Source organism: Protopterus annectens, chromosome 2.part0 (genome assembly GCF_019279795.1).
Source record: "Protopterus annectens isolate FY-2018-M chromosome 2.part0, PAN1.0, whole genome shotgun sequence".
In the NCBI taxonomy this organism is placed as follows: Eukaryota; Metazoa; Chordata; order Ceratodontiformes; family Protopteridae; genus Protopterus; species Protopterus annectens.
In genome coordinates this window covers 1,273,909,467-1,273,936,823 of record NC_056728.1, presented here as the reverse complement: position 1 = coordinate 1,273,936,823, position 27,357 = coordinate 1,273,909,467, and the positions used below count along the sequence as shown (strand labels likewise).

Genomic DNA, 27,357 nt, shown 5'->3' with positions numbered 1-27,357 from the left:
AGATCCTTGAGGTTGCCCTCTACCCCTTGAGCGTCTGTATCTGCCCCTTTGAGGTCTGTCCGTGGCTGGAAAGGATCAATTTTTTGAAGGCCAGTTTCTGCTGAAACGTGGAGGTTGTACCTGCAGGAAATCTTTCACTGTTTGCATTGATTTCGCTTTTTCCTCCATTTTCTTTAGTACCTCCTCAGCTTTAACACCAAATAATACATCTTTTTGAAGAGATGCATCTAATAATTTAGCTTTGACATGATCTGATAATTAAGAGTCTGAGGAAGCCAGTCGGCGAAAGCGCTCACTATCAAATAATAAAGTCATCTTATTTTTGTTGTGTCTGTTGTCTCTATCTATAATTTGGATCTACCTATTTGGAATGTTTGAAACTGTTTTGATTTTTTTTTTTTTAATGCAGGGGAGGGACCATATATGTATTTTGGATTTCTTTTTACATTTTTATTATGGTATCCCGTCTAACTGTGCCTCAACGCTCTTGCCGCTGCTTTGTTTATGATCTGATAATGTTTGCTCTTTGAGCCAAGCATGCCTACGTATAACAGACCCCGTAACAGCAGCTCTACATGAGGCCTCTAAAGCATCAAAACCACACTGCAAGGCATGTTTACCCACTTGCTCTGCACCATGCAACAAATCCTGCAACTCTTTTAAATCTGGTTGTTCTGGTTGTGTCATCTTGTTTTTCAGCTGAGATATCAAAAACTGTTGATACTTTAACATATGGAACTGACAGTTTAATGCCCTCATGGTTAAAGTGGCCGAGGTGTACACCTTTTTCTCCCACCTTTCTAAAGCTCTGGAATTTCTCTCTGAAGGTAATGGGTTTTTAGCAATAGAGGCCTTAATTCCCTTGGGACCCTGTGAAATTGTTTCTGGGTCAGCAGTATGGCTTTTATATAGGAACTGGTGAGAATCAGGAACCCGGTAATACCTGTCTGGTTTTACAGGAGCTGGAGGCAAAGAATCTGGATTAAGGCTGGCTTCTGTGTACACATCATCCAATATATCTAAAACAGGAGGGATAGCCAGGGGCCTATGCTGGGGAGCAGAAGAAATTCCCTGAGCCTTTTCTTGGAATCTGAGTAATCTTGGCCTTCCCAGTGAAAGTGTTCCCTCAATGTATGCAGGGTTTCCCCAAAAGAGAAGTCCTCAGGGGGGGAGACCGAGGGAATAAACTCCTCTGCATCAGAGTCTTCGAATGGAGAATAGGCATAATCCTGGTCCTCAGATAATTCTGAGGTAATAGAAGCTTGATCTGAGGAAGGGTAGTCCTCCTCTAATCTGGGCCTTTTTTCAGAGGGGGGTTGAGAACCCCTGATAAGAGTAATCAAATACTCAGCCATTTTAAGCATCTGCTTTTTAGGCATGGTGCCTTGAGAGGGGGTCTGAGGAACCTGTTTTTTGGTTTTCATGGCTGCTTTAGATTTAGTGAAGGCTTTAATAGAGAAGGAGGAAGGCCTGAAGACCCCTTGAGAAATGGCAGGCCTGTCTAAATTCTGAGTTTCCCCGCCAGGAGTGGCGTCGGTATCTGTAGTAGGAATGGGGGCCGAGGAGCCTGCGACCTCGGGTACTGAAGACACCGGTAATGTAGTGTCATCGGTACTCAGGGGCTGCGTAGGCATCTCGCTGAGAACCGGAGAACCGGTAGTCGGCCTTAGCATGGTTTCAGTAGATGGCGCGGACCTCGTATGTCGGTCCTTATTTTTGCGTTTTTTGCTCAAAACTGGAGTCGGAGTATCCGACAACATAATATAATTAAATTTTTTGGCAAAAAAGTGAAGGGCAAACTCCGCCCAATGCTTAATAGTGCGCTTGTTGAATCTAGCACAAAAACGGCAGGCCGAGATGTCGTGGTCTGGGCCTAAGCAAGGTATACAGAAAGAGTGGAAATCCTTATGCGGTATTTGCTTCCCACATGAAATGCAATTATTAACTTTTTCTGACATCGGTCTGAGGCAAGAAAAGTTTCCCCAACGGGGTACTTAGCTTTCAAGAAGACTTCGGCTGAAATACTTTCGTAAATCTCAGGAGCTGGTCGACCGGCACTTGCGAACTGCTTCTGCTTCGGGCACCACGCGGCAAGAAAGACTGAAGAAAATGGCGTCAGCTGCCTCTTTTATACCCCTGCCGCACTGACGTCAGGGAAGAAGCGACGACAACCGACGCCGGACCTAGACTTTGGAATTCGGCCGACCGAGGACCCGCCTGATGGCAGGATAACCCATCTGTTATGACTGCAGCTGTATGCACGATGAACATCTATACATTTAAAAAAAAGTTGTCATACATAACTGGTGGGAATAACAATTTCTTATGATAATGACACTTTCCATATTATCGTTAAATGCAAATGATCTCACAGATACATGCAAAAATGAAAGAATACTGAGCTATATTAAAAATGCGGAGTGAAATATCTATGCTATGCAAAACACATTTAGAAAGAACTGAGCATCTAAATGTGATAAAGAGAGGAATTCAGGATGGTTATTCCGTGGAATATCTGAGACAAATTAAAAAGGGACTACTTATATTAATTGCATCATGAACGCCAGTAGTGATAGAAGAGGAAAAAAAGATAATAATGGTAGATTTGTAGTACTAAGGGGCTACTGACAAGGGAGGAGGATTACACCGACATGTATTCATACTCCACATAAAACAGCTACAATAGAGCTTTGAATATTCTGGGAGAAACAATCAGCTTTCAGTAGGGAATTTTACTTATATGTGGGGACTGGATTTTGATTTGCAACAGTGATAATGTATTTGGAGGGCCAATAAGGGAAAATATAATAAAAGAGAGAAGAATTTTGAAGAAAATTCTGAAAATATTTGGAATGGAAGCTGTGAATTCAGTAATAGGAGTTCATAAAGAATTTATATATTGTTCTCCAAGTTACAAAATCTGGGCTAGGATAGACAGAATTTGACAGGAACATATGCATTTAATTGAAACTTTTTATATGAATACATTAACTATTTCAGATCACAAGCCAATAATAATAACTAAAATAAAAATGCAGGGTAGTTTAATAAAAATGAGACATTGGCACTTCCCAGCCTATGTGTTAAAAAGACAGTATTTCAAGGACTAGACAGTGAAAATTATTCCAGAGTTATTAGAGAAGACTGAAATTTCTTCTGAAAATATAGCTTGGGAGTGGGATAAAATTAAAGTGGAGTTTAAAAATATAGTGGAAATAAAAGAAAAAGAGATATGGTTAAGAAGTAACAAGAATTATTTAGAGGGATTGACAAAGGTTAAAGTATTGCAGAATAGAGGGAATCTCACACAACAAGAAGTAAAAGTGCAGACTGCTAAAGAGAAAATAATTGACTACCTCTGTAATATGCATGAGTTTAGAAAGATTACTGTTAAGCAGATGTTATTTGATAATAACCTCAGAGTACAAAAACTTTTAGCACAAGGGCTCAGGCAACAGAAAGTAGAAAGGGTTGTTGCCAAGCTTAAGGAGCCACAACAAGGAAAATAATCACATATATTGTAGAGGTATTAGAAATATTTCAGAAATTTTATGAAAATCTGTATAGAAATATGGAAATTAAGAAAAAATACAAATGGAAATGTTTATGGAATAATTAAATATGCCAAGGCAGATGAGGTTCAATTAGTAACAGGGATAGGAAGAAATGAAATAAAAATGGGGATGTATACTCAATCTATGGAGGAGATGGTACGTCCACATGAATACATGGTATTCCTGTGAAGGTTTGGAAACTAGGAGGGAAGAAAGTGATACAGATCTGGAAGGTTGTGTTTTAGCAGCATTTCAAAAGGAGTAGAAGCACCAACATCCTGGAAGAAAGCGAAGGTGGCTGTAAAACCTAAAGATGGTACAGACCCATCAGATCCAGCTTCATTTAGACCCACTTGTATTCTAAACCATGATTATAAAGTGTTTATATGTACAATGGTTAAAAGAATGGCAAGAGTGATGCCAAAATTGATAGATATGGATCAATGTGGTTTTGTGGATGGGAGGCAAACATTTGACAACATAATGGAACAATGATGATCCAGAGGGAAGCAAAAGGTAAGAAAATACCCCTGTTGTTAATGGGTCTTGATGCAGAGAAAGCATTCAGCAGAGTAAACTGGGATTTTATGAGTAGGGAATGGAAGCATTAGCATTCCATGATGAAATTATAATGTTGATTAGGATGATATATGAGGGATCAGAGCTGAAAATTAAAATGGGGGGTGCTCTCTGATAAGTTCTGTTTCAGCAGAGTTTTAAAGTCTGCCAACTTGTTACACTCCCAAAAAGTATGTTCCAAATTACCTCTTTCTTCCCTATCACACCTTCAACATTTGCAATCTTTCTGAGGAAAAATTATTTGGAGTCTGCTTTGGGTATAAAAATAACTATACAAACACTTCAAGCAAAGATCCTTAATCTTCTAGACTTTGTTGCATATTTGGGAAGGATCTATTTCAAAGTATTGAATGGCCAAATTGTCAAATCCAATATGGTAGAGACCATATGATTGAGAATTCAGTCCATCAACAAAAAATGCAAATAACAAAAGCAAACAACAGAAACAATGCTTCTGTAAGGGAAAAAGCACCCCCTTGCAGTCCCACTCCCTTGTTAATTATATATACCAACTCTGAGATCACACTACAATGGGGAAAAGGGCAAACCCCCTGATTCCCCACTGTACCATAATATTAGTAAGAACAGTTCAATGGACTGAATTGTAGATCATATGGTCTTGACCTTAAGTGTTTAGGCAATTTAGCCATTTCATACTTTGAAATTGAGCCATTTGGGAGTCATTCATATATCCCGCCCATTGTTTCTTTGGGAATTGCTTATCCAGTCTCTCTTCCCAATCCTTACTAACCTCCTCTGATTGACTCTTAGGATTATCATACAATATTTTACATTCCTACAAATTATCCCTTTTTATACCCTTGCTAATAAGTTGTGCTATAAAGAAGGACTTCCTAACAATAGTCAATTAAGGATGGTTGAATGACAGCTCATTGTCTACATAAGATCCCAGATCCATCACTATTGGGTCAGTTTTCAGGGAAGTGTTGTCAGTGTGATAGTTGCAGGAAACATATTGCTTGCAGGAGGATACAATGATGTATTTTTTGGCATTTAGTTTTAAGCCATGGATTTGACTGGAGAGTTTATGATGGCATTGAGGTTACAGTCATCAGCAAACTTTCTCAGCCACAAGCTATCAATATTTGCCTTGAATTCTGAGAAGTAAATGCCAAAAAGGAGAGATCTGATGACTGAGCACAGGAACTATATGAACTGGTGGAAATTTATTATGACTGTTTATTTTACTCTATGCTGTTTTCCCAGTGTCACTCCAACCATTTTCTACCTTTGCTAAGTATACCCTTGTATTATTGCGCCAAAGCTTGTGGATTGCATTCCTGGACTGGTGTCATTCCTGCTAAAAGGATAAGCCCAGGAATATAAACTTATAGACCTCTCTACTAAAGAAGGCCAGTCAGAGTAGTATGTACACTGTTGGGTATGTCTATAGTTTATTACCTAAGCCCTCCCGCAGCAGCCTGCCATGCAAACTGCCAAGGTGGGGATTGCAGTGATGGTTCTGGGATGAGGCACTGCTTCTGTGCATGTGTCAGCCCTGACTATAGCATAAAGCTCTGCTGGATATCCTGAGCATGTGACTACATTGTTAACGTTTCCTATGAACCATCACTGCTATGGTTTGTGCTACCTCACTCACCCCAGAATGGATGATCAGGGGTCAGCTGCTAACTCCCAGTCTCTCAAGCTCATTTCTCCAGTACTTGGGTCACTAATCAATCTCAAGTCATCTGGGTCAAACTCAGAGCTCCATCTTTCTGGAGAACAGAGACAGCTTAGGTTGTTATGACTTAACTTCAGGTAATATTTTGTGGGGGCAACTAAAAGTGGATGCATTTCTTCTTCCTCTTCTTCTTCAGATCAGTGAAGAACAAATTTAAAGTTGACAGATACTGATAGTCACATCATGAGTAATACAAGGTAAAACTGAATTTGATGATATCAAATGCCCCTTTCACCCAGGTTCCTGAATCAGACATAACCACAGTAAATCCTGGAGAAAAATATCATGAAGTGGTTCCTACAGTCCTTGAGGTTAATAGGTAATGATTTATTGTGATGCAGTGAATGAAGAGTAACAAAAAGTTGATATGTAGCATCGCTGACTTGATGCAATGCTAATAAAATGTAATGTTAATTACAAATTCCTGTAGTGTGTTTAATAATAATAATACCCATTCATTAACCAGTTAGGCCCACTGGACACACAGGACCTTTTCAGGGGTGACACAGGAGCAATGTCTGGTTAAGTGACTTGGCCAAGGTCACACAGTCGCTAAATAAAGGGTGAGGGAATCAAACCCTGTACCACAGGAACTACTGCCCACAGCCTTCACTCCTGTGCACCAACTGCAAGACAAACATTTCAAAACATTTATGCACTACTGACTCGTATCTTATGAATAAGACTACCAATTTCACATCTGTGGTTAAGAAAACACAAAGTTAAGAGTTCAGCATTGGTGCTGAAGTTAGTAATTTGTTATATGCTGTCTTTCTGGTGCTCCAAATGTATGCAGTTTAACTCCCAGTTGTTTGTTCTTGGTATACCAAACTTCTCTGGGACCTTGTTACTTTTGACTATGGACAGAAAGATAACTCATGCATGTTTAATGGATAATTCCTGAGCATTTGTCAGTTAGTATAACAAGGCATAATGCCATACGTGATGTCCCACCACTGGCCAAGTAATCAAGGAGCCTCAATCCTCACCACTGGCACCAGTAGGGAATGTACATTGGGAGGATGACAAGGTATGTACACAGTATTTCCAGATGCAGCTCTCTGCATCAAGTGCAGTTTCACTTAAGAGCACACAAAGACCACAATCAGTCCAGGGCTGCTTTCTCCCTCTTGGTCCAGATCCCCAATAATACTCTACACTGGGACAGCTATAGAGTTAAGTCCTTAGCCAGGGTTCCAAGCCAAATCCTCCAACACTCTCTCTGTCCAACCAGTGCTTCGTGTCCCTGCCCAAGTAGCTAGCACACACACTTTTGGAGGTTTGTTTTACACACATACACACACACACACACACACACACACACACACACACACACACACACACACACACACACACACACACACACACACCTGGGAAAGGCTGGCACAGGTTTACTAGCTATGCCCCCTAGTTATCACTGCCACCAGAACCCCTTATCAGCTACTTTAAGGCCCTTAACAAAGGGTGTCCAATCTAACTGTGTAATGTTACTATTAATACAAATGGTAGTTTGACCAAGATCAAGGCTGTTAGGAGTGGCCCACAGTGTCACCAAATAAATATGTAAGTACTCTCAGAGCTTAAATAGCTCTACATAGATCAGCCACAATGAAAGGTTTAAATATATTTAATAATAAATAAAAAAACAAGAAAATACTCAGTATATAATTACAGTGGCATCACAGTTCAAAATCACAGTAAATATTGAAAACAACATTGCAGGACAGTCTCAAATAAATAAGTAAAAAAATCTAAACTAAGAGTTGCTATATTCCTGACTATATCGAAGAGAATTATACTGTTACCTAGACTTACTTACTCAGAGCAAGGCAGAGGTGTGGTGAATGGATCTTGTCAGGTCTAAGACAGAACACTGAATGCTGTCTCTGACTCAGAGAGTTCTCAGATTAATATCTCAAATATTTCTGCTGGGCTAGCTTGCAGAATGACATCATTTTTTGTCATCTGACTTCTAGTTCCCAGGCCTCAAAACAACCATTGATGGCAGCTGGTAGCATTTAGTATCTGCCTGTAAAAATACATAGACAAGGGCTTTTCCTCAGATCTTTGGCAAATGGTAGAAGTCATAAAACACTTTCAAGACAATGCAGAAAGCTCCCTAGTTTTACACACTGTGATTCTTTGCTGCACTGAAAATGAAGGACAACATCTTTTTTATGGCCTAGCCATAAAGTAATTTAATTTCATTATATTTCTGAAGTTAAGCTCCTGTATTCCAGATTCCACTGTTAAAATATACATCTAAACAGTTACAATAGTGCATGTACATTTCTGTTCTATTCCATTAGGGTACACTGTGGGTACAACAAACATATCTGTACAAACCTAGTTTGATATACACATGGCATACAATTCTAACACAGTTGTAACACAAGCATCTTATATGAATCATGTTGATATTCACAAATGACACATAATTATTTACAAAATTCCAGATAGCTGGGCTGGCAGTATCCCCTTTCGTGACACCATATTCTTCTCATCTTGAGGTCTCCTTAATCAGTGCTTGCCCAACTGTGATCTCTGTGCAGTGGGGAAACTTTATGATTTCTAAATTATCATGCAAAATGCTAAGCACTCCAAAGTACAGTACTAAATACTAAGTACTCCCCTTCTCACACCCCAAATGACTGCATCTAGCAGACGACAGAATGCTGTCTCTGACTCAGAGAGTTCTCAGATTAATATCTCAAATATTACTGCTGGGCTAGCTTGCAAAATGACATCATTTTTTTCTCATCTGATTCCTAGTTCCCAGGCCTCAAAACAAGCATTGATGGGCAGCTGGTAGCATTTAGTATCTGCCTGTAAAATACATAGACAAGGGCTTTTCCTCATATCTTTGGCAAATGGTAGAAGTCATAACACACTTCCAAGACAATGCAGAAATCTCCCTAGTTTTACACATTGTGATTCTTTGCTGCACTAAAAATGAAGGACAACATCTTTTTATGGCCTAGCCATAAAGTAATTTAATTTCATTATATTTCTGAAGTTAACCTTCTGTATTCCAGATTCCACTGTTAAAATATACATCTAAACAGTTACAATAGTGCATGTACATTTCTGTTCTATTCCATTAGGGTACACTGTGGTTACAACAAACATGTCTGTATAAACCTAATTTGATATACACATGGCATACAGTTCTAATACAGTTGTAACACAAGCATCTTATATGAATCATGTTGATATTCACAAATGACACATAATTATTTACAAAATTCCAGATAGCTGGGCTGGCAGTATCCCCTTTCGTGACACCATAGTTTTCTCATCTTGAGGTTTCCTTAATCAGTGCTTTCCCAACTGTGATCTGTGTGCAGTGGGGAAACTTTATGATGTCTAAATTATCATGCAAAATGCTAAGTACTCCAAAGTACTCCAAAGTACAGTACTAAATACTAAGTACTCCCCTTCTCACACCCCAAATAACTGCATCTAGCAGACGACAGAATGCTGTCTCTGACTCAGAGAGTTCTCAGATTAATATCTCATCTAGCAGACAACATGAATGCATTCATCCATTTTGGCTTTCTGGTGAACCTAAATTGGGTGCACAAATGGATTTACTTGTATTAAACTGCTCTAAATCTATTGTCAGGCAAATCAGATGAACTAGAGAGGAGTGAAAACATATCTGCAGAAGGCATAATCTGAAACCAAAATTACATTCCCCAGCAGTACACCAAAAGAAAATGTGAGTGACCTGATTTTAATTTTGTTTATGCAATGTGATTTTAGTTGTCTGGATATCAGGCAAACCAAAGGATAAGAAATAAATCATATGGTCTGAATTCTTAAATTGCATTGTTTTTACAGTGTTACTATTGACTTAACCTCTGATGCAACAATTTGCTATGTACCAGTAAAGATAATGATTTGAGTTCACTCAGATTGAAGACAGGCAGCTTTGGTTAGTGGGAGGTGAAGAAAGAAGAAGGACTTAAGTGCTTATAGATCATTTCCCTTTACTAGGAAGCAGGGAGGAGATAAATGAAGAATTTTAGCTGGCTATCCACCAGAGGTGATTTAGGCTTTAAGGAAAGCTGTAGAGACAGAGACAGAATGTTACTGTTAGCTTCCTGATGTCACTACATAGCAAACCTGACATGAAAATAAGGTCATCTGAAACCTCAGTGTAGCTTACATGTTGAGGTACACTGACTCAACTTTACCTTGAAGCCCTGAAACTATTCTAGGATGATTTAAACAGTACTGTACTCAGAGACCTGTCTAAGCCTATGAAAGTACTATTCCAGGTGTGATTAGCTATTCTGATGCCCTGTGCCATCCCCAGTCTGGCACCCCCCATCTGTAACTGGAGGAGAAAAAATGTCCTGTCCTACCCTGGGACTCAGGAGGAAAAAAAAAACTCTAAAAACACTTAACTAATACTATCACTTCTATATGGAGCATCCATCATTATAAACCTTTGTACCTCCCTAAAAATTAAATTTGAGCAATATTATAACAAGACTGCATGCTTCACTGTAAGCAAACCCAGTCAAAGACACCACTGTATTGCATTTGAAAGAATTAAATTGGTTAGAACTTCCTCACCATCTTATATATACCCAATTATTCACAGTGCAAAAATAATAAACAACCTTTCAGCCTGCCCAGCTCTTACTATAATTTTCCAAAATTACACCCCATGATGTCCCTTAAGATCAAATGCTAAACTCCTTATCATACGCAGACCAAAACAAAATCTGCAGGACACTCTCAATACTCTAACTTGGTAGCTTACGCCACCCAAGAAAGTTAATTTCCAGTGCCCCTGTCGAGAAGAGCCACAGAAGTGATCTCCGGGGTGTATTTCCTATTTCCTATCCACTCATCAAGATTTTTCTTGAAGAGTGCTAATGAGGAACTTTGCTTGACATAGATGGTAGCTTGTTCCAGAATATAGGAAGTCTCTGGGACAGGAATCTATCCCTCCAGCATGTCCTGTTTACTGTGGTGACAAGGTTTAGGTCCCTGGAGCATGTAGCTCGGAGGATTGGGATTAAGGTGTAGCATGTCCAACAGCTGTGGGTTTAACATAGCTGTATATGTTAGGCAGAGATCTCCTCAGAGTAGGCGATATGCTAGAGAGTAAAGCTGGAGTTTTTTGAGACAGTCAGTGTAGGGCATCTGTTTGAGGCTAATAATCCTCTTTGTGAGGTACTTCTATGGCCTTTCCAGCTGCTGCAGATGTCTTGTGAGGTACATTCCAATAGCGGCATTGTACTCTATAATGGGTCTAATAAGTGCTGAGTACAGGGGAACAATGACCTCTTTTTTCCTGGATGAGAACCCTTTTGTGATAAGGTGTGTTACATAGAAGGATTTCCGGACTACTGTTGTGATGTGATTATCAAAGGAGAGACTACTGTCCACCTTGGTCCCAAGGTCTCTTATCACACATTCGGCATTACGTAGACTGCCGTTTATGTGGTAGTTCATGGGTACAGAGTTTTTACCAAAGGGGATGACAATTCACTTTTTGGCATTGAGCTTGAGGCCATGCCTCTGACACCAGGCATCTGTCTCAGAGAGGCCCTTCTGTAGGATGTCCAAATCATTTGGGGACTCGACTATGGCTCCTAGTTTGCAGTCTTCTGTGAACTTCATTAGCCAGAGGCCTTCTGTGTTAGCCAGTACTTCAGAGAAGTAGATACCAAACAGGAGAGGTCCCAGGACTGAACCCTGTGGTACTCCACTTGTCACTGGTTTGAAGTCAGATTTGGAGTCTGCAACTTTTACAGTGTGGGTTCTGACAGTGAGCCAGTTGGCAACCCATCTTGTGACATAGGGATTTATACCTAGTTTAGTAAGTTTAGCTATAATTCCAAAATGGGAGATGGTGTCGAAAGCCTTGGCGAGGTCAAGATAGGCTGTGTGAACCACCTTACCCTCATCTACAGCTTTGGTGACTGCCTCAAATAAGTTATCAGGTTCAGAAGGCATAATTTGCCTTTCACAAACCATAACTGGGTGGGGTCCAGAGTTTGGAGGTTACCAATGGCTTTGTTTATGAGTTCCATGATGATATGTTCCATGGCCTTGCAGACCAGGCTCGTCAGGCTAACAGGGTGATAGTTCCCAGGATCAGTGGTGGCTTCCCCTTTGTGGAGTGGGGTAACTGTTGCTGTGTGCCATTCAGTGGACACAAAGCCTGATGTGAGACTATGATTGAACATGGTGCTTAGGTGGGGAGCCAGTTCATTCTGAAGTTCATGTAAAACGCAGCCTGGGATGTTGTCCATTCCCATGGACACTGTGTTTTTGGTTTTAGAGAGTGCAGCTTTTACCTGCATAGATGTGATTACAGGGGCACTGCATTCTTGCTGTATAGATATGGGCCCTTTAGGGGGTGAGAGGGGGGTAAAGTTAGCACTGAACCTATCTGCCATAATGTTGGCAATATCAGTTGGTTCTGTAATTTTCATGCCGTTGTGTTGTAACTCAGAGCAGATCTGGGTGTTACCATTGAGATTCTTGACATAGCTATAGAATGCTTTGTGGTTGCCCTTAGAATCAGTGGCAATTTTGTTTTCGTAGCTAGCTTTCGAGGATATTATAAGGGATCTCAGCTTCTTACTGAGGCTGACCAGGGAGCTCCTCCACTCATGGGATTTTACTCTCTTTTGCAACAATTTCTTCCTTCTGTTGTACAGTTTGTTTATGGCAGGGGGCCACCAAATTGGCTTCATATTTTTGGAGGATAGCATCTTGGTTCTGTTTGGGATAGCACGATCCATGCACTCGTGTAAGTGCTTATAGAGTGCATTTGTGTAGGATTCAACAGTCGTAACTGCATTGTCCATCTGCATGGGTGTCATGAAGTTCAAAACTTCTGTCTTAAGAAGCATGAAGTTGGCTTTGGAGAAATTTTTTACCATGGTTTCCTTAATGGTGGGTGGGGACGGGATGTGGATATCTAGGGTGATTAGCTTATGGTCGGATCTGACCAACAAGGAGTTGATTTCAGGTGTGGGACACTGGTCACTCATGTTGGTAATGACTATGTCAAGGATATTGTTGCCCCTGGTGGGAGTGTGGATTAGCTGATCCAGGGCATTGGAATTTATGAATTCCAGAAAGTGTTGAGTGAAGGAGTTGGTACATGAGTAGTTTTGCCAGTTAATGGTGGGGTAGTTGAAATTGCACATTAGTAGGGTGTTTGGTTGAACCCTAATATTTTCCAGTATATCAAGAAAAGAGGAGTGGGAATCCAGGGGAATGGTGGGGGATCTGTAGCAAGCTACAATTTGGATTGCAGTTTTACCCAGAGTTAGTTGCACTTGGATAACCTCGGATGCATTATGCTGCGCAACAGGCCTGGAGGTCTGGATATCCTTAGTGAATATGGACACACCTCCGCCTTTGCTGTTCTGGTCCAGGTTAGATGGCTGAAAAGTGAGGTGTGAGTTATAGCCTGGTAATGCAGGGGTGCTCTCTAGAGCCTTGAACCAGGTCTCAGTCACTGCACAGATATTGATGTTCTCCATTTTAAGGAGTGCCTTCAGTGAGTGCATTTTGAGATTTAGACTTCTAGCAATGAGTAGCATTACCCTCAGTTTTTGATTGCCTGTTCCTGTTACAGTGGTGAATTTGTCATTTGAACCCTGCCTAAAAAGGCACTATAGGGGTGGCAAGAGTCTTAGCCAGTATCCTGAATCCCAGGCACGATAGGTGCAGGCCATCACTGGCAAAGCATCGTGGTCTGTCGACCATGCCGTCCCAGGCAGAAAGATACTGGATCCCCTTAGAATGACACCAGAAGCTTAGCCAATTGTTGAAGTCAATCATTTTGTTCTTGTACTGCGGTATCATTCTGGGCGATGGCAGGATGCTACTCAGGGCTAGGGTCATACCTGCCTGGGCTACAAGATCGGAAAGCTCTTCCACGTCTCTTTTCATGTAGTCCCAGGAGGTACATCTCAGGTCATTCACACCAACATGGACAATGACAGAGTCCTATTTGTACTTGTTGTGGAGTGACCTGAGTGCGTGGGTTATGTGTCGGATCCTCGCACCCGATAGGCAACTGACAGTAACCTTCTCCTTGTATAGCCTGGTGAGTGGGATGTCAGTATGCCTGGCTATAGAGTCACCTATGACTAGTGTGTTGGGTACATTGGTTTGCCTTATGGGCTGTAGTTTATTGGCACACTGAGTCTGTGGGCTATGTTTCATTTGGGTTGTGTTGGGGGGGTGGAGGTTGCTTGCATTTCTGCTTTGGAGGTCTCTGTTGCTTGAGCAGATTATTATTGAGAGCCTCTGTGAATGTTTTTGTGTTTCTATGTGTGGATTTTGGTGGTGTAGGTTTAGTGGGAGTATGTGATGAGTGTGGTGTGGTGCAAGTGTTTACCTTCTCCTCTTGACTGTCAAGTTCAGTCTTGGTAGGAGAGAGCTTTACCTCCAGTTTGGCTAGATAAGTGCATCTCTCACAGGTTGTGGTGTTGCGTGGTAGGAGGAGAGGATTGTCTGTGTACATGAGACAGTTGCTACATTGCCTCAAGATGCCCATATTCATAGATAGGAGAGAACACTGGTAGCTGACCCTTGGACATGCCTGAATAAAAAACTACTTTCCTCTAGACAAGTGAGGAAAGTGAGTATAAGAGCTGTTTTTCTCTAAGCAAGTGAGGAAAGTAAGTACAAAAACTGTTTTCCTCTAGGTAATGAGGAAGGATGAGTGCTGTAGTAATTTGTAGCTTATTTAGTGCTAACAAGAAGTTCTGATCAAGTGCTGAGCACGATTTTTTTAGCTTTTCTCCCTGGGCCTCCTTGTCATTGCCAAGTTGGACTTTCCTGGTAAACAAATATCAATAAATAAATTAATAAGTAATAATAATAAGTGCTTGATACATTTGCAGCAAGCAGTTGCTACAGTTAATGCCACACACACAACAGCCCTGAAGCATTTCAGTTCTAAAAAGTACAGTTGTTTACACTTACCATAAATGTAGATGTTCGAGTGTATTCACTGTTGCAGTCATTACATTTGGGTTATCCTGCTGGCAGGTTGCCCTCAGTCGGCCTGAATTCCAAAGTCTTGGGTCCTGCCTTGGTTGTTGTCGTCCCTTCCCTGACGTCAGGTCATCAGGGGTATAAAAGATGCAGCCAACGCCATTTTATTCAGTTTTTCCTGCCCCAGATGTCAGGTGCCCCCAAAAGGGTAGGCTAAAATTATGTAAATAAAACATACATGCACCAAAATAAGCTTTTCCTTCATCTATAAGCAAATACACCACCCAGGTTGTATAGATTAGAGAAGTAAAGATAAGTTCCAGCAAAAATAAGGGGGGTGGCGGGGGGGGGGTAACCTGGACTGCAACAGTGAATACACTCGAACATCTACATTTATGGTAAGTGTACACAAATGTACTATGTTCTTCGTGTTTCACTGCTGTAGTCATTACATTTGGGTTGAGTCCCAAGGCTATGGTTGGGGGGGGCTGGAGTTAAACAGCATTAGGAGCGGCTATGAGGCCCTGCAGAACTGCAGTGGCAAAGCCTGCCCTGGATTTAGAGTAAAGATGCAGATTGTAATGTTTTGTAAAGGTATGCACTGAACTCCAAGTAGCAGCCTGTAAAATGTCTTTGGTTGGTACTCCTCTGAGAAAGGCTGCAGAAGTGGCTGCAGCTCTGGTTGAATGTGGCCTAATGCCTTTAGGCACTGGTTTGCCATGCTGTGTGTAGCAGAATCGAATGCAGTGACCTATCCATTTTGAAATAGTCTGCTTGGAGATAACTTTTCCTTGTGATGCTGTGGCATATGCCACTAGTAATTGTTCTGTTCTTCTGAAAACTTTAGTTTTGTCCAAGTAGAATCTAAGGTGTCTGTGTACGTCCAAAGAATGCAGAATTTTCTCCCCCTTGTTCTGTGGATTTGGATAAAAAGTTGGCAAATGAATTGTTTGGTTAAGGGCTACACTGGATACTACCTTAGGCATAAATGTAGGGTTTGTTCTCATTGAGACCCTGTCTGGATAAAAAACAATAAAGGGTTCCACAGCCATGAGAGCCTGTAGCTCTGAAACTCGTCTTGCAGAAGTTATTGCTAGGAGCAGAGCTGTTTTCCAAGATAAGAACTTTATATCCGCAGTAGCAGCTGGCTCAAAAGGAGGTAAGGTGAGTCCCATGCAGGTATTGGCGTTCTCCTTGGAGGCCTTACGTTTTTGGCTCCACTGAGGTACTGCCTTAATAAAGGATGAGAAAAGAATGGTGGCTCTGTACTGTAATGAGCCGAAATAGCAGGGGCATGGATTTTAATTGATGAAAAAGATAGGCCTTCGTCCAGCATCTCAGTTAAGTATTGTAAAATCTGAGGAATATTTGGAACAGCTGTATCAGTTCCTTGAGCTTGGTTCCAAGCGCAAAATCTTTTCCATTTCCCAGCATAGGATTTTCTAGTACTAGGCCTTATGGCTTCTAAAATAACATCCATCACAGCTTTACTGAGAGGTGTGGTTTGTATGGCTACATTATCCACCATGCTGCCAGGTTTAGGGTCCTGAGTTGGCTGTGCAGAATCTGATTGTTTTGTTGGGACAGTAGATGAGGTATTTGAGGTAAGGTTAAGGCTGGGCAATGGGAAAAGTTCCTTAAGATCGGATACCAGTACTGGCGTGGCCAGTTTGGAGCAATCAGAATCATTTTTGGCTTCTCCTGCCTGACCTTTTGGAGTACCTTGGGGAGGAGAGGCAGTGGAGGAAAGGCATATACTGATAAGTTTGTCCAGTTGAAAGATAAGGCGTCCACTTTTTAAACTTGTCTGTGATAAGTCCTTGTACAGAATCTTTTTAGTTGAGTGTTTCTTTTTCTTTGCGTTTTTTTGTGAACTCCGGTAGTCGGATGGCTATCCGACGACATTGTATAATTAAATCTTCGCCCAAAATAGCTTAATGCAAAATCGTACCGACACTTAATAGTGTGTTAGTTAAATCTAGCACAAAACCGACAGCTAGCAACGTCGTGGTCAGGGCCTAGGCAAGGAATACATTAAGAATGGAAGTCTTTATGAGGTATTTGCTTCCCACAAGAAATACAATTATTAACTTTTTCTGACATCGGTCTGGAGCAAGAAAAAAGTTTCCTCAACGGGGTACTTAGCTTTTAATGAAGACTTCGGATCTGAAACTCGAACACGAAAATCTCAGGAGTCGGCCGACCGGCACTTGCAAACTGCTTCTGCTTCGGGCACCGCGCGGCAAGAAAGACTGAATAAAATGGCATTGGCTGCATCTTTTATACCCCTGACGACCTGATGTCAGGGAAGAAGTGACAGCAACCGACGCAGGACCCAAGACTTTGGAATTCAGGCCGACTGAGGGCAACCTGCCAGCAGGATAACCCAAATGTAATGACTGCAACAGTGAAACACGAAGAACATCAATAGTTCTTCTTGCATTTTAAACTGTAGCAGCTGCTTAAAACATTTGTAGCAAGCTATTGCTAGTTTATGTCACAAACATATACATAGTTATAATAAAAAAATTCTCTTTTTCCTTTTAAACAGTAGCAATTGCTTGTTACATTTGTGGCAGGTTTATGCCATATATGCAGCACTAAAGTGCATCTGTTATTATTTAAAAACAAATCTTGTTTCCTTTTAAACTGTAGCAACAAGCAGCTATATTTCTGTTTATGCCACACATGGATGGAATGCTAAATGCTTCAGTTCTGACCACAAATGCAATCCCGACCGGCATTCACTGCACTCCATCGGTATCTACTGATGGTGTAGATATGTGATAGCAAGCAGGGTCTCAGTAGCCTGATGAAGACTAGTCAGGAAAACAAGACTGAAAAGACAAAAATAGAATGCAGCGACTTGTTTTCCTTTTGGTTGCTTTACATAAAATCCTGCCTGTTTTCAAGGACATCTTGGCGGAATATATGCTAGGGAAAAAGGAAAAATAGCACTTAAGAGACAAGAAATAAAGCCACTGAAAACATTTAACAAAAGTACACCGATTGCAGTAATGACTAATCAGTGGAGAAACTGCATTACATATGTAGATTTGTTCTTGCTAACCAATGTGACAGCAATGTGACAAATCAAACCCTTAAAAAAACAATAAACTCTTGTGATGTAAAAATTAAAGAAATTTGTGCTGTAACTTTACCGTAAAATCCAGCATCATCCCATCAATGACTTCATCATATTCTTCATCAAGTAGTCCTTGCAGGCACCTATAGAACAAAAAGAAATGAAAAAGTATTGGGTTATTATTGCATTTAAATGCCTTTTGTCAGTTTACTTTGGTGAAAGTAAACATTTTGTTAAAGTTCTTAATAAACAGGAAACAAGTATCATTCTTTCTTATGCCACTAGCAAAAGACTTTTTCTGCAGATCTTTCTAAGTGACAGATGAGTACATACTTTTAATAATTTTTTAATTACTTTTATCTACAATGGGCCAAAATGACTTCCTGACTCTGAAACAACTGCTCACAAATATGTTACATATACAGCCTAGTAATACATTTGCCTCTCCTATTTATGACAATAGAGGAAAGCCTTACTCTTATGTCTCTGTTGTCCTACTGCTGTATGGTCTAATGGCTTTACAGATGTTACCAGCATGCATCTTCCCAAGCCCAGTTCTTGTAGTTCATTGTCCTACAGTACTAAAGAGCAGTGCGACTTGCTTCATCAAAGCTGTGTTGCTGCAAGCAATATCCTTTTAGTACACAAGAAACGGACATCTTGGAAATTTCTGTATATGGCCTTCTTAACTCCTAACAAAACAGCATAACTTAGTGAAGGCAAGAGTGTTGAATGCTGGAGATGTAGACAAATGTGTAATGCAGACTGGGCACTTATATTCTATGACTGTCCTTGTATATGACTTTTGTGGAACAACATTGCAGTTTTTTTTTAATCCTTATGGTTTAATTCTTTCTCTCTAACAAAAAGTATTAGTTCTATTTAACACAACAGAAAAGCATAAAATGAAAAATGAAAGTTGTTATCTAGTATGAACAATTTTAGCTGAGCCAATGAAAAACATATCAGAGAATGGAAAATGCCTTCACCATTTCATATTGAAGAATTCTTGTCATCTCTTAAAGAAACAGCCATAAGACAGATCAGAATAAAGGCAAGCAGGATATTTCACAGAATCCACAAGAATCAATGGACAAATGTGTTAGCTCTTATTAATTTTTACCAATATAATATGACCTCTAGTAACCAAACTCTTGCATGAAATGTGTAGCAATAACTTGTTTAAATTGTTTTTAATAACTTATTTCTTCTAGAAACTGAAAGGCATATAACCTGTATCCATCTTATTTCAGGCATGCTGTATACATTGTAAATAATTTCTGAAGATGATATTTGATTTCTTTAAAACTGTACCATCATATTATTATACTTGTAATGTTTCTGCATAAGTACAATAAAATACCGAATAAAAATTACCATTTTAATGGTATAGCAACAGATGTGTTAGCTTACAGCCTGCATCATGTTTAAGTTACAAGAAACTAGTTGCATAAATAAATGTCAGTTTCTGCTAAAGCTACTTTAATGAACCCGTAGCATTAGGTTCCTCAGCTTCTACTTCTGCTTCTTTAGACACAAAGAGTTTCCTAGCTAGAAACAGCAAGTGAGCCAGTTAGACATAATACTTTCATTTTCTGACAGATAATCAGATGATGAGGGGGTGTCTGTTCCTCACACTTTCCCCAAGAGGATCTTACATTTGATATTGATTTGAAGAAGATGATGATGATAAAGAGGTGTTTTTTGTCCTCTTAGGAAATTTTGCTTTCCCACAGATGCTAGTAGGATGCAGAGAAAATTTAACTTGCATTGTCTTGGATGGTTCCTCCTTGCCTTTGTTCTTGTTATTGATGTTGGAGTAGACTTAACATAGGAGCAGCTAGGACATTGTAATGCAATGCTCTGTGATATTAATCTATATTTTTAGATCCCCGCAGGGCTGTCTTTAATGGCAACTAGCATTTATAGGTTCATAGGTACATACTAGACTAACAACCACTGACACCTTTTTAAGCCTAGCAACGCATCCCAAATCTTTGACAAATTCTGGTACCTTTGGTAAGTGTAAGCAGGGACTTCAGAGATGAAGTATTGAAAGCAGAGGCCTAGAAGATGAACCATTTACAGGCTGCCTTTGTACATTAGTGACATAGGTACCAAACCATGGATGAATTTCCTATTATCCATCCGATTGTCCAAGTTGAACTTGAATTGGGTTAGGGAAGAACTCTGCTTCACATGGATGGGGATTTTGTTCCAAATAAGGGGTAGTCTCTGGGATACATACCTGTCTTTCCAGCAGGTCCTATTTATATCACACTGGCAAGGTTAAAATCTTTAGAATAGGTAATTCTGGTGCTGTTTGTTTTGCAGATATGCAGGTGGTCCATCAGAGTGGGGTTTGATGATGTCTTGTACACCAGGCATAGATCTCCCCTCCACAGCCTATAGGAAACACAATACTGGGGTATGGCTTTAAGGCAGTCTGTATAGGACATGTTATTTACATTCAGTATTCTTTTAGTGAGGAACCTATGTGGACATTCCAACTATTAGAACAGCCTGGTTAGGTACATACCAAAGTAGGGTTTGCATTCAATGATAGATCTGATGAATGCTGAGTAAAACGGAACAATGACTTCCTTGGACCTAGATGCTATACCTGTATTTATAAGTTGCACAACATAGAATGAGTTCTTCAATGCTACAGACACATGATGGTCAAAGGCTAAATTACTGTCTATGTGTGTTCCAAAGTTCCTGACTACTGGATCTACTCTTAAGGGTTTGTTGCCAATATGATAGTTACCAGGGGTGGGTGACTTCCCAAAGGATATCCATTATGCATTTCTTGGCATTTAGTTTTAGTCCATGGCTCTGACACCAGTTATTTGTTTGTGTCAGCCCTTCTTGGAGAACATTAGTGTCAGTGGTGGATTCTATAACTGCTCCTAATTTGCAATCTGCAAATTTGATCAACCAGAGGTCTCTGACATTGGCTTCAACTTCTGAGAAGTAGATGCCAAAAAGAAGTGGTCCTAGGACTGATCCCTGAGGGACTCCACTAGTTGATGACCTCTTTGTAGAGGTGGACTCTCCAATTCTAACTTCCTGGGTATTGTCCATGATCCATCTGGCTATCTGTTGGGTGACAGAAAAGTTTATACCTATTCCTCTTGAGTTTGTCAACAATGCACCAGAGGGGTATTGTGTTAAATGCCTTGGCCAGGTCAAGGTAGACAGTGTGAACAGTTTTGCCTTTGTCCATTGCTTTGGTGACCCTTTCAAAGAAGTCATCCAGGGTGAGTAGGTTTGACCTTTCATTGATGAAACCAAGTGGGATAAGTATAACAACTAGATTTGGTGTGTTGACTTTGTCAGATTCCTTTTTTTTTTTTTTTGCCTCCTGATATGATAGTCTTTCCTCTTCTTGCTTTGTTGATTTATCAGAGTGCAGCCATACATATTTTAGTATGGAAGACTAACACAGAGATCTGGAAGTAGAGTTTCTGGGAGGTCTGCTGTGTCAGCCATCTTCCCACATCTCTACAGTGTTGCAGACCAGAATGATGATATTATTGGGAGAATCCTTTTTTTTTATATTGTTGACCTTTGTAACATCTTACCCCATTCCTCAATAGAGGTATCTGGATTGTCTAGGATTAATGAGCTAATATGGGGACACTTGGCCATTTCCTACCATCACAGAGGGCCTTTGTGGGTAGATCTGATTATTTGCTTCACAGATCTTGGGAGTCCTTTTGAAGGGGCTACTTCGATTGAAGGACTAATTGTGAATCATTACATATATCCTGGTGTAGTTAATGACAGATATTATGGCGGCCATAAACCCTGGTGCCTAAGGGCCAAACTTTCCTGATACTTGTTTTTGCAAAGTCAACAATAGGGCTGCTTCCACTTTATTTCTGTTATATCCTGCAGCAATTGAAACTAACAGGACTGGTATCTACAATATAGTTCCTATGATCAAAACATCCTGTGTAGCTTTCAGGTTCAATTTCACCAGGTTTATCATGACCCCAGACACGGAAGTGGTTGATATAAACTATTACTATACTGGGTGAATCTGTGTCTTGTATGGAACACTGATGGGCAGTTTCTAATACTGGAAACATTCATATGTCCAATGGTAGGTGGACATTACCTTACAGCATGCTGCACATTTTGCAACACACAGGGGGCCATAATTAGACCAAAAGGCAGGATCTTGGTTGAGTTATAACTGTTTTCTATCTTGCAGTGGAGTATCTCCTGGATACTCTGGTCAGCACTTGTTAATATACATTTTGTATGCCAGAAGAGTTTCTCCAGTCATGGATGTGGAATGGCCAAGTGCAAGGCCTTCAGACAAATGAAGGTTTTGGGCCTGTAAGTTCTAGCTTGGACCTATGATCCTTTGTTATTTCTTTTATCCACCATGTCCCCCCTGCCACAGAACCCTGAGTGATGGCTCCACTTCCTGTAGCTAATTGGCTCATTTATTCAATGGAGTCAGAGCCAAGCAGTCCTTGGTTACAGGAAAGCCCTATGGGCTATTTGCATTTGACAGAGGGGTCCCATGGGCCCAATCATTCCCAGTGGTGACATTCAGGTGGAAGGGAGTGGGCCAGCTATGGAAACCTGTAGAGAGGCCTAGACTGGAAGCAACGTCATGTTGGTGGCTCCTTTGAGCTCCACAATTGATATCATCACCTCACGGAAGCATGTACATCTATACACACACATGCACACAAGTGCATACATGTACACACACACATACACACACACACACACACACACACACACACACACACACACACACACACACACACACACACACACACACACACACACACACACACACACTAATTTCCCAGGCTGCTATGTCCTCACTAATGTTTATGTGGCATGTGCTCAGTGGGGTAATGCATGCACGATGGTTGCGTCTCCCAGTGCTCCCAATAGGTGCTGCCTAGGTGGTGAACCACAGCAAAGCTCAAAAGGCAAATGTTGGAATCCATGTCAAGATCACATATTTTTAGGTTTATCTGCTCCATGTACTATTAGCTACAGAAAAAAATCATAAAGTGTTTGAAAGCCAGTAAAACATTTGGGAAGCACTTTCAAACAGACAGCAAGAGACATTCTTACATATTCCCTGTCTACGGGAAGTAGTTGGTTCACAAATTCATTTTGACTGGCTGTAATATTGTAGACAGCAGGCAGAAAAAAAGATGAAATAAAGCAGTTTCATGTTCTGTTGCTGTTGTTTACTGGCTGGCACTATTAGCTATTATTATCTAGTAGCAGACGTGATGTTAGCAGTGCTTAGAGGGTGCTTAACAATTGTTCAGTACCCTTCTAAGTGTTGTTAGGGTTGTATCTCACACTAAAGTAGCACTGAACCAGGGTGTCTGAAATTATAGCATAATAACAGCTCTCCATGTGCTACAGATTAATAAAACATGAAGCCATTTAATGATGTAAGATTGTCAATACTGCATATAATATTAATATAAATAAAAAAATCCCCTTTTCAGTTTTTTGGTATAGATGTCTTTTTAGAGATTACATAATGCAGTATCTTCTTCCGGCTTTTCCCAGTTAGGGGTTGCCACAGCAGATCACCTGTCCACTCATGATTGGCAGTGGAGTTTTACAGTGTCGAGTTGCCAGCCCAGCACCCAACCTTCCACAGAAAGCACACACACGCACACACTCACACCTAGGGCAAATTTAGAGTGTCCAATCCACCTACTGCATGTCTTTGGGACGTGGGAGGAAACCAGAGCACCCGGAGGAAACCCACGCGACCACAGGGAGGACATGCAGACTCTGCACAGAAGGCACCTCAGCCGAGGATCGAACCGGAGAACCTCTTGCTGTGAGGTGGCAATGCTAACCACTGCACCACCGTGGCCACCCAGTATGTTCTGCTTTAAAATATCCAGATTATAATGTACTACATGAGAAGCTAGTGAAAATGTTTCTTTTTGTTAACTAAGGCACTGATGGAAGACGGTTACTGTCATTTTGACTTCCTACATTCTAATTCTCTGTCCTTACATTTCCATTTCATATGCCACAAAGACAGTTTATGTCTTGTAGGGCTGAAATCATTACTAACACATATATAAAATGGTATTACAGCTGAAGCTAGGTCTCTGAATCATGTTATACCTGGAGCACTTTACTCAAACTAGGTCATAAAAATGGATCACTGAAGAAAAATAAAGATTTCAGGCAATGATTGGTTAGGGACAGGCAATGACTGTTCATTGTGTTTAAAAACAGCATGTAAACATTTATATTTAAATGTTAAATATTAAAACACTTATGATTAAAGTTTCATAGTGAACTTTTCTCCCAAGCTGTCTGCTGAAAATGGGATTTGCACCTAGTCAAACTAACCCTGGAAAAAGGCAAATAAAATAACTAACAGTTACACTTGAGAAATATTTAAATCACGAACCTTCCTTCAGTGGGAGAAAGCTCATGCATGTCTTCTAAGGCTGGTCGAATATTCAGTAGTTTCTTGTACAATGCCAGAGGAAAGTGGAAGTCAGCCATACACTTGTTGTACAGGGCCAGTCCACAGATTTCTCCAGCTAGATGGTACTCATCACCTGTTCTGTATCCCTAGGAACAGTAAATAATATTATCATTTTATTTTCTTGAGATTGCTGCAAATATGAGAACTTATATACAGAACATGTCAAGTAAAACAAATACATACATCTTCATGAAACCATATTAATCGAGAGTCTTCATAATGCTTGAATATGTTTGCCTCTGGGGCACACAGTTCCTTTGTAACTAAAGTGAAGAATTCTTGTGAAAGTCCACCTTGATCAATACCTTGTTCTCTTGAAAAAGATACCTGCATCAGTAAAAAAAAAATAAAAGTTTAGTAGTAATGAGTTCACAGCTTTAGTTAGAAGTTTAATATATCTTAAACCAAGCTTTATATGGCAGGAGGAGCCTCTATATCTTTCGCTGTATATAGCAGTAACACCAAAATAACTCCCTTTCTGCTGACTCCTCTTGATGAAATGACTCATGATTTCTGCTTTTAGGACAAAAATATTGATACAATAGCAGCAACTGTTCCAGTAAACGACAGAGGCACTAAAATGGAGTCCAAAGCGGCAGGTTGACTCTGAAGCTTTCAAAATCATACAGGGTGCAGAAGAAATAGCAGTACAACAGTTTCTGAGATTAACTTTGTTTAGTTTTTTTTCCTTCACCTGTGTTTATTACACAGCCATCCTTTTGTTAAACAGAGCCCCAGAATTACAACTTTGACCATCACTGGTCCCTTCTTTACAGTCTGATCTGACAACTTAGAAATTACAGATATTAAGGAACACTCAACTTGTGAAGGATTACAGCAGCAAGGATAACTTAAGCCTCAATGTATCCATGTCTGCACTGCTATAAAACAAATAGCTACTTTGAGATTAAAATAGGCAAGATGTGAGAAGCCAAAAGCAGTGGCATTCTAATAGAGATAAATAGTCAAAGGGGTTACCAGCTTGTTGTAAATGGCATTGAACTTGTCTGTAGAGACACGCTGTTAAATGGTGTAAATAAACCAGCATTCAAGACAAACCCTGTTCCAGTTTCCTTTTAAGAGTTTCAGATGCTTGCTACAAGTCTGAACAGATCTACAGGGGATATCAGCAAAACTGACAGCCATATAAAAATAAACGTATGTACAAATAAGTCCATTTAGAGTTGTCTGTCTCAGTAACAAATGGAAATATAAATGATAATAAAAATACATTTAAGAAAAATGGAAAAAGATGTAATGTTTCCATGTTCTGACTGGCTATAGCCTCCATACTTCAAATAATATATAAAACCTCTTCAATATGAATTAACTCAGGGTAACTGTTTATGTTTGAAGATCTTGATACAGTTTTTATAACCTGATATGTTTAAACCAAACCATTTGTGCAATATGTTTATTCACAATAACATCAGTTTCAAGTTGCTGCAATTTGTACAAAAATAAAAAAAATGAACTGTTGCTTTAAAAATCTAATCAGTTCCACCCAGTAAATAATATAATTACATAATCTAAGATAAAGATCTACAAAATGAGGATGGTCAAATCCAAATTAAAAGTGAATACAAAAATATCTTACCCCGGGATTCACAAACAAAAATGTAATTGCAGGAGCTGTGTAGCTGCTCCTGCGCAGAATATAGACGCTGAGTGATCCACGAACGTGCCGTTTTGAGTGCATGAGCGACCCTACACTGCTCCTGCATGGAAAGCCATGCAGTATGCTAATCAGCTCATTTGCTGGTGAAAACCATGCAAATGAGCTGATATAGCGATCCAGGAAGTAGGCAAGTCTCCGTGCAGGAACAGTGTTATTTGCAGAAATGTATTTGGTTACTAACCGAAAACATTTCTTCAAATAACAAAACAGAGGAATGACAGTCCTCATAAAAGCATGTATTAGAGCAGTTAAGCATGCCAATGGCCAAATATATGGCCATTGGCATGGAAAACCATTGTATTATTATGAAAATAAAACTTTTTGGCTGATCTCAGCCATTTATGCTTTTGGAAGCGGCATGCAAATGGGATGGGGTGAAAAATAAAAAAAAAGGTGAAAACCGAATTATAAGGGAAATATGCATTTTGACATTATACTCTATGGCATGCAGAATGTCAACAATGGCAGGGAACAGTGGTTGCTAAGGGGGAAGGCTCTTGTGTAGTGCAGTAACTATGGAGTAAGGCAGTAGGGTATGTTAATGAGGGGACTTATACCAAATCACAAAATTCTTCTAATTGTTACACTGCACCTAACCGTGTAGGTACTCTAACACCACCGTGTAGACAGGAGGAACAACTAACATGAAAATGGGGTGTGTCATGCTTGCTGTAAGCACATTTGGAGCTCTGTTGCCCAGATTTGTGCTTAACTAAGCACAGCTAAGTGTGGGAGTGTGTCTGAGGATGTATACTCTTATTCCATGAACTGAGGAGCATGTTTGCACCCAGCGGAGGGCCATTTCTTGCTGTTTACACTAACTAAATGGGTCTGGGTGGTGCACCGGGGCTTAAACAGGAAAGAGATAGGAAAAGAAAAGGGAAATAGCAGAACAAGGGAAATGTAGTACAACTAGCAATATAGGATACTGCAACACACAATGGGCCATTGAAAGCACTCAATAATACAGCTGGCAGGTGGCTGCAGAGCTGAAAATGGGAGGAGATGTAAAAAATTAAAAATTAAAGGCAACAGCACAATAAAGAAGGAATGAAGTAGAAATCACTATTATGGAGATCTTTCAACTCACAATGGGCCAGGGAAAACACACAATAATACAGCTGGCAGGTGGCTGCATAGGTGAAAATGGGAGGAGATGTAAGTAAAAAATAAATAAAAAAGGGCAACAGCAGAATAAAGGCAATCATGCACAAATTACCAGTAATGCCTCTAACACTCACAGTGGCCAAATCAAAG

The 27,357-nt window shown here is 40.2% G+C and overlaps 1 protein-coding gene across 4 annotated transcripts in view; it reads right to left on the bottom strand.

The window, feature by feature from the left end:
* Positions 1-27,357, bottom strand: part of LOC122793445 (probable E3 ubiquitin-protein ligase HERC4) — a 1,684,714-nt gene that overhangs the window by 106,679 nt on the left and 1,550,678 nt on the right. For all 4 annotated transcript variants that reach the window (XM_044061446.1, XM_044061448.1, XM_044061445.1 and 1 more), the window contains 3 exons: positions 24,606-24,749; positions 24,342-24,508; positions 17,985-18,051 (listed from right to left, as the gene is read on the bottom strand). In XM_044061446.1, the coding sequence (XP_043917381.1) occupies positions 17,985-18,051; positions 24,342-24,508; positions 24,606-24,749 (378 nt within the window). The remainder of the gene's footprint in view (positions 1-17,984; positions 18,052-24,341; positions 24,509-24,605; positions 24,750-27,357) is intronic.